This window comes from Colobus angolensis, unplaced genomic scaffold (assembly GCF_000951035.1).
Source record: "Colobus angolensis palliatus isolate OR3802 unplaced genomic scaffold, Cang.pa_1.0 Scaffold32, whole genome shotgun sequence".
NCBI lineage: Eukaryota > Metazoa > Chordata > Mammalia > Primates > Cercopithecidae > Colobus > Colobus angolensis.
In genome coordinates, this window is record NW_012116488.1 from 1,906,579 (window position 1) to 1,915,214 (window position 8,636).

Consider the following 8,636-nt stretch of genomic DNA (forward strand, 5'->3'; position numbering starts at 1 on the left):
ACGGGCGGATCACAAGGTCAGGAGATCGAGACCATCCTGGCTAACACAGTGAAACCCCGTCTCTACTAAAAATACAAAAACTAGCTGGGTGCAGTGGCGGATGCCTGTAGTCCCAGCTACATGGGAGGCTGAGGCAGGAGAATGGCATGAACCTGGGAGGCAGAGCTTGCAGTGAGTGGAGATCGCACCACTGCACTCCAGCCTGGGCCACAGAGCAAGACTCCGTCTCAAAAAAAAAGATTTCATTTTAAAAAGTACTGAGTTCTTCCCATTTCTGAAAGTGAATAAACATCCTGAATATCAAAACAATGGTATGAGAGAGTCCTTAGAGAATCAGAAGAACTTCAGGAAGCAGATGGCATTGCCCCTAGGTGTTAAGTGATAGGCAGAGTTTAGGAAGCAGTAGGGGAAGGGCTCTGTGGGTAGCAGGAAGAGCATGAGGGAGATGTGCTCACAGGAAAGTGTTTGTTCTAGAATGGAGTGGCAAGTACCAATGTGGGAGGTCATAAAGAGGACTTTTGAGCAGCAGCTTTTATTTAGGGCAAGGATGGCTCAATCAAAGATGTTGCTGCTGAGGCTTCTGGAAAAAGGCTAGAGCCATTCATAGAAATAGGGGATTTAGGGAGGAAGCCACGCTTGGAAGGAGAGAGAGGAATTTGGTGGAGAGAGAGGCCAGAGGTGGATGTTTTGGCAAGGTGTGTTCTCATATAAACTAAATGCAAAAAAGAATGAGCATGAAACTGTTGAACTATTTCATGTCATCTCACTGGAGCTTGAAAGTTTAGGGAATTTTTTATTCCACATAATATATTTTTTTTGATTCTAGGTTACAGTTTATTTCAAATAATCTGAATACAATGACCAGTATACAATTTTAAATGAGGTATACAAGGAAATAAGACATCATGAACAAAATGTGACAAACACCTCAGATACCGGTGTGACCTGGCACAGGCTATAAAACAGCTGTGTTTACTTTATTTAAAGAAATGACAAGTTTTGATCATATGTTCAAGAGAATAGGAAAATATTTCAAAATGGCACTGCAGACTGAAAAAAGAACTAAACGGACTTTCACAAATGAAAAAAAAAACCCTGAAATTAAAAGCTCAAAAGAAAGGTTTAACACATATAGATAAATCTGAAGATTTACAATGAATAACAGAAATTGAGAAGGAGCATTTTGAAACTTTCATATCAACTTAGGGTAATCTTATGTCTATTCACTACAATAATAATAACATTGTGGGTGTATTTTGTACTTCACTTCTATAATAATTTATTTTCATTGTGTTTTCTGATAAAATAAAGGACTCATGTCTGGGTTAACGTACTATTACGTAATATTCAACAACAAGAAGACAACCAACTTAAAAATAGACATCTCATCAAAGAAGAGAGACAAATGGCTAACAGGCATGTGAAAAGATGCTTAACATTTCCAGTCGCTGGGGAAATGCAAATTGAAACCACAGTGAGACACCATTACACACCCACAAGAATTAAGATGTAAGCAAAAAGACAATAATAATACTGGCAAGAATGTGGACACATCCTCATACATTGCTGGTGGAAATGTAAAATAGTGCAACCACTTTGGAAAACAGTTTGGCAGTTTCTTAAAAAGCTAAACATAAACTTACCATACAAGCCAGGAATTCCACTCCTAGGTATCTACTCCAGAGAAATGAAATATATGCTCACATAGGCCTCTATGCAAATGTTCACAGCAGCAGTTACTCATAGCAGCTAAGAAACAGCCCAAATGTCCATTAACTGGTGAATGGATAAACACAATGTGGTATATTCATCTGACTGAATATGACGCAGCATTAAAAAGAAACTAACTACTGAACACAGAGGAGCCTCAAAAACATGACAGCAGATGTAAAAGACTACCTATGGTATGATTTCGCTCATATGAAGTGTCCAGAAGAAAGTAAGTCTAGAGACAGAAAGCAGATCAGTGGGTGCCTGCATCTGGGGTTGGGCGTGGAAATTAATGGTGAATGGGCACGAGGTAACTTTTGGAGGAAGATGGAAACATTCTAAAATAGAACTGTGGTGATGGTTGCACAACTGTATGTATTTGCTAAAATAACTAAATTTTCCAGTTACAATGGGTAAATTTTAGGATATGTAAATTATGCCTCAATTAACTCTAAAAAAGAAAAGCCTATGACTTGAAAAGTTAGGAAAAAAAGAAAATCTAGGGATAGGGCTGAAAGTTACACTCAGAATGAATACATGGCTTTAAATTCTTTTATTCTTAAAAAGCAAACTAAAAATAAGTGAACTCTCTACTCAATAAATGATGAAAAGGTTAAAATAAAAGAGACAGGATAATTAAAGATAAAAGTGCAGATGAATAATATTGAACACAAACAGAACAGTCAAAAGAAAAATGAACTTACAAGGAGACATAACCACCACAGATGGGGAAGAGATTAAAAGGGCGGTTAAACAATGACCATGTACTAGTGAACAGACCCCCCTTTCTAAATGAACCCACTATGGAAAGAAGCTACAGATGTTTCATAGAGGAAAGCAACAGGCCCACTGAGTTCCAAGTCAACCTTTCAACCCTATTTCATGGACACATTCCACATTGTATTGTTTCTGAAATCTGGATCCATCTCATTATCCCTGTCGTGAGGTGGCAGTGTGAGGGAGCTGCGGGAAAAACTTCTGCAGGCCACCCCAGGAACCACCACGAAGTGCTGGTGACAACGAATCTTCTAAGGATGGTAGTTTTTGAAGTTCTCTTTTATTGCTTGTGCTAAACCTTGAAGAATTTTGCCGTTTGTCTTTCTATGGGCTAAGAGACTGGTACTTTAATTTTAGCAGATACTGTAGATGGGACAGCAACAAGGCTGTTTTTCCTGATGGAAATTTGCTCTGATTCTACTGTGTCTTGTCCTTCTTTTGAACTTTTCCCACTCTTCCATGCTTTTACTTCCATGAAGTAATTTGGCTGATTATTAAAATCAGCATATCAAGATTAGGGACATCTGAAGTGACCCATTTGCCAGTAGATGTTTAACTGCTGACAAAATCCACTAATCTTTTCTGTTAACTGATTACCAAGGAATGTGTGTTAGGCGTTGAAGGAAAAAGCACCATTCATAGTTAGACCTCCATTGTTTACACTGTAGCTTAGCTCCTTTAAACATATGCATGTTCTCTCTCTTCTCTGGGTTATGATGATGCTATTTGGGGAGATTGCACTGTGACTGAACTTACAATAAAAATAAAGTTACAGGACAGGAAAGCATCTTTAGGGTAGCAAAAGCTAAACAAGAGGGCACTTCAGAGCAGATAGAGCCAGCACATGTGCACAACTGCCTCTGTGGCACTTGGCACATGTATGCCAAGCAAAAGCAGAATATTTTGGGTTTATCCAAGCATGACACAAAATTCAAATCTGTACCAGAGTCTGTTCTCTGACTAGGAACAGTTGGGTTGACTAAATTAGTGTGTTTATTTGCCTGAAATTGTAATGTCAAAATACCATTCCTTACAGAGCATTACTTAGTGTTTCTTTTCTTTTTTTTTTGAGATGGAGTCTCGCTGTGTTGCCCAGGCTGGAGTGCAGTGGTGCAGTCTCAGCTCCCTGCAACCTCCACCTTCCATGTTCAAGCAATTCTTCTGCCTCAGCCTCCCAAGTAGCTGGGATTACAGGCACCTGCCACCACTCCCAGCTAATTATTTGTATTTTTTGTAGAGACAGCATTTCACCATGTTGGCCAGGCTGATCTTGAACTCTTGACCTCATGATCCACCCTCCTCGGCCTCCCAAAGTGCTGGGATTACAGGCGTGAGTTACTGTGCCCGGCCTATTTAGTGTTTCTAGATGAAAGATTAATTATACAAAAAAAAAAAAAAAGGCATAGTTTTTCAAGAACTGCAATAATGAGTCATTAACTGGACAGATATGGATGAGGTATGTAATATGATGAATTCCTCTGTTCATAGGTAAAATTGTAGTCTTTACTACTTTTTGGTACATAGCAATTTTTTTTTTTCTTTTCTTCTTTTTTTTTTTTGATATAGGGTCTTGCTGTGTCCCCTAGGCTGGAGCGCAGTGGTACAGTCACAGCTCACTGCAGTCTCAACCTCCTTGGCTCAAGCGTTCCTTCCACCTCATCCTCCCAAGTAGCTGGGACTACAGGTGTCTGCCGTCATGCCTGGCTAATTTTTGTGTATTTTGTAGAGATGGGGTTTCACCATTTGTCCAGGCTGGTCTGAAACTCATGAACTGGGATTACAGCTGTGAGCCATCATGCCTGGCCGCATATTAGCAAAATATATCAGTAGTACATTAAATAGAATGTAAGACTAGCCTTCTTACTAATACTTGGAGAGGCAAATATTTTGTTTATAAAAATTTTGTAAGCTAGCTAATAAAGTCTCTTATTTCCGCAAGTAGATTTGTGGAAGTTTGGAGAAAGAAGGCAGTGATATGATCGGATAAGTGATCATAAAAACGTCTCTTTCCCTCTGCTCAGGCTGGGTTGGGGTGGGAGGCTAGCTAGACCTGAGGTGGGGTGGGCCGTGTTTATTGTGGAAAACAAGCGACGTGGTGCGAGGCGGAGAGTGAGCTGGGTTCATCAGGAGCGGAAACAGTGTTCCTGGAATCCAGAGTTCAGGTAGTGAACGTCGGTGTTAGAGGAGATCTGGATCCCCGGGGCCACAACAGGTGGTAGTCCCTGCCGAAGGGACCATTGGAGCAGGTTTCAGGCTGGTGGGGTGTTTCCTTTCTGGGGGTCCTGTATTCGTAGGCACCTGTCTGACTGTTGCTGAGAGAACTTTTCTGCTAATTTAACTTAGTTGTTGGAAGTGGCTTGTGCTCTGTGTGACTTGCAGCGGAACTCATCCGACAACTCTACCATAATTAGGGACCTTGAATTGCCTGAGGGAACAGAGTTTGATTTCTTCTTATTAGATGCAGTCAATGAAGAGAAATAGGGAAGAATTAAGTAATAGGTTTGTTTGAATAAATTAAGTTTGTATGAAAAATTTTAAATTGTAAATAGGGATTAGGTTGCATGTAATACAGTGCTAGGCTTATTATTAAAAAATCAAATTTTCATTGAAGGGTTTTCATTTTCTTTAAAATTGTGGAAAAAGTGCTTCTTTTTTCCCAGGTTTTCACATTGCACAATTACTAAAATGTAAGTTGTTACATATTTGTTGACTTACAGGTTTATGGTAGCTTATGTTTTTATAACCCATTTAAATACAATTAAAGCACACAGGCATGTTCACTTTGAAATAATTCATTCAGCTGTACATTAGGATTTATTACACTTTTCTATATGTAAGATCTTCAGTAAAATTTCATTACAATATAAGTTGATGTATAAGATACAATGACTGAATTACTTATGACAACATGGCATATCTTAATTTTGTACCTAGAAAAACACGTGCAACATAAAGAGTATAAATGTGTTGGCAAATAAAATACTTTTTGGTTTAGGTAAGTAAAATATTTTAATAAGCTGTATCTTATTCATAGATACAAACATCAGAACACCAGACAGTTAAATTTCTCTTCTATCCTTTTTCATTGTTTTGTGAAGCCTTTGGTAGGGGAGACCAAAAAGCTAGTTTTTGATATTTTTTTCTTCAAGTTGTGAAATTATAAAATTAATGTTAATTGAAAGATTTGTTGAATAGACATAGTTTTCCTCTAGTCAAAAAGTGTTTAAGTCTGGGCACAGTGGCTTACACACCTGTACACCTGTAATCTCAGTGCCTTGGGAAACCCAGGTGGGAGGATTGTTTGAGCCCAGGAGATTGAGGCCAGCACAGGCAACAGGTTGAGACCCCTGCCTCTACAAAAAAATTTTAAAAATCAGCCAGGCATGACGGTGTGTGCCCGTAGTGCTAGCTAGGCGAGAGGATAGCTTGAGGCTGCAGTGATTGCACCACTCTACCCCAGCTTGGGTGACAAAGCAAGATTCTGTCTCTAAATTAAAAAAAAAGAAGAAAAAAGCTTGTACCATATTGATTGCTCAGGATTTTTAGATAAACAGAATGGTGGTTCCAGTTAAGACTGTTAAATCTGGCAGGGCGCAGTGGCTCATGCCTGTAATCCCACTGTAATCCCAGCCCTTTGGGAGGCCAAGGCAGGCAGATCACAAGGTCAGGAGTTCGAGACCAAACCTCATCTCTACTAAAAAGTGGGCACCTGTAGTCCCAGCTACTTGGGAGGTTGAGGCAGGAGAGTTGCTTGAGCCCGGGAGGCGGAGGTTGCAGTGAGCCAAGATTGCGCCACTGCACTCCAGCCTGGGTGACAGAGCAAGACTCCCTCTCAAAAAAAAAAAAAAAAAGACTGTTAAGTCCTGATCCCACGTTTCAAGAGTCAAGAATGTGCTCAAACATCCATCAGAGAAGTTTGGGAAGACATGGAGCTCGAGGAACAGAAACTGTAACTGACTATTCAGAATTCTAAGAGGTTTAAGGGTAGAGGAAGGTAAAGGTGTCCTAAGAGTATATATAAACCTAGAAGTAGAACATGGGGGCTTGAGGAGGAACTGTGTGGCCTCCTTGCTCAGAACTGAAGGGTTTGGAAATGGGCTTGTGAGAATGGAGCTCTAGGGCTTTCAATGAGCTGCATGCCTCTAGGCGTGCTCCTTCCCTCACCCCCATGGCTCCTCACCCAGAGTGGGGCTCACATCACCCCTGCAGCCCCATGCAGATTTATTTTGAAGAGCATATGGCACAATGCTCATAACATGTCTGTCACAGTACACAGTGCGCGTGGTATGGGCTTAGTAAGTAATGAACTGTGAGTAACAGTCAAGAACATAGACTCTGCATCTCTGCTCTGCCTCACAAGCTGACTGGCCTGTGCTTGTGTTCTTCTTATCTGTAAAACGGGGATGTAACAGTACCCACCTGATTGGTCATTCTGAGGCTGAAATGGGTCCATATATGTAAAGTGTTTAGTTCAGGGCATCATTGACAGAATGGAGAATGGAGAAACAGCCAATTGCATTCCTCTAGATGTTACTTTGCGTGTTGATTTCACATATGTAATTCTCTCGGATGATGTGTTCATGTAAGTCACGCATATGGTGTTTTTAGTTACTCGTATATTAGAATCGATTACATATTTTCGTTTCCTGAAGTCAGGTGATAGTGAGATGACATTTGTTCTTAGGTGTTACCTGCATATTTATTTTTTTGGTTTTGTATTCTTAAACATTTGACAGCCTCATTTGCTCAAATATACCTACTAAATTGTCATTCCAGAAGGCGGAATGTCGCTTATAATACATATTTGCAAATGTTTGCTTAAACTTGAGCCCTTACTAAATACAGTATCTGATGTTTATGCATTAGAAAAACAGTTATTTATATTTAATAAAAGCAGTCTACAATTAGGAAAAGTTCTTACAAGAAAATAAACTAGTTGGTACTCTCCTAATTTCTAGGGATCCTCTCTAAAGTCCTGATATGTGTGAGTTTTGACTCTAGAGAAAGACAATTATGCAGATAAACATATGTTCCAAAATAAGTGCTTTTTGTTTAGGTTGGGAATCCACGTGTTGAACTTACCCTCTCAGAGCTCCAAGATATGGCAGCTAGGCAACAGCAGCAGATTGAAAATCAGCAGCAGATGTTGGTTGCCAAGGTAAGTTATAAAAAGAGGTATTGAAATATCGTTCAAAAAGTACCTTTTTTAAGCATCATTTTAGACTGGGGTCAATATGTTCTTGGGTAACGCTTATAAAATAGGACCATGCCATGGGAGTGCTAAGTGCAGTCTTTCTCTCTTTGTTATCACTTCCATAATAATATATACATACTGTAGTTTCTGGAAGTTGGGAAGCTATCAGAACAAGAGTATCTCACCTTTGACACACACAATAGACACCCCAAACAGGAAAGTGATGACCTTATTAAAATCATAGATAAAATTTGAAAATGGGCCAGGCACAGTGGCTCCTGCCTGTAATCCCAGCAGGCAGGAGGATTGTTTGAGCCCTGGAGTTGAGGACCAGCCTGGGAAATATAGTGAGACCCTGTCTCTACAAAAGATTAAAAAAATTAGCTGGGCATGGTGTCATGTGGCTGTGGTCCCAGCTATATGGGAGGTTGAGTCCAGGAGCTGGTTGCAGTGAGCCAGGATCATGCCACTGCACTCCAGCCTGGGTGACAAGAGTAAGTGAGACCTTATATTAAAATTTAAAAAAAAGAGGGGCAGGCGCAGTGGCTCATGCCTGTAATCCCACCACTTTGGGAGGCCGAGGTGGGTAGCTCACAACATCAGGAGTTCGAGACCATCCTGGCTAACACGGTGAAACCCCGTTTCTACTAAAAATATATATTTAAAAAATTAGCTGGGCGTGGTGGCAGGCGCCTGTAGTCCCAGCTACTCTGGAGGCTGAGGCAGGAGAATGGCATGAACCCGGGAGGCAGAGCTTGCAGTGAGTGGAGATTGCGCCGCTGCACTGCAGCCTGGGCGACCGATCGAGACTCCATCTCAAACGAACAAACAAACAAAATCGGGAAGAAAGGGTGCTTTCACCGGGCGCGGTGGCTCAAGCCTGTAATCCCAGCACTTTGGGAGGCCGAGATGGGCGGATCACAAGGTCAGGAGATCGAGACCATCCTGGCTAACA

The 8,636-nt window shown here is 40.7% G+C and overlaps 1 protein-coding gene across 1 annotated transcript in view; it reads left to right on the plus strand.

The window, feature by feature from the left end:
* Positions 1–8,636, plus strand: part of PPP1R13B (protein phosphatase 1, regulatory subunit 13B) — a 129,734-nt gene that overhangs the window by 97,266 nt on the left and 23,832 nt on the right. Inside the window, exon 5 of the mRNA XM_011951413.1 lies at positions 7,544–7,645. Coding sequence (XP_011806803.1) covers positions 7,544–7,645 — 102 coding nt within the window. The remainder of the gene's footprint in view (positions 1–7,543; positions 7,646–8,636) is intronic.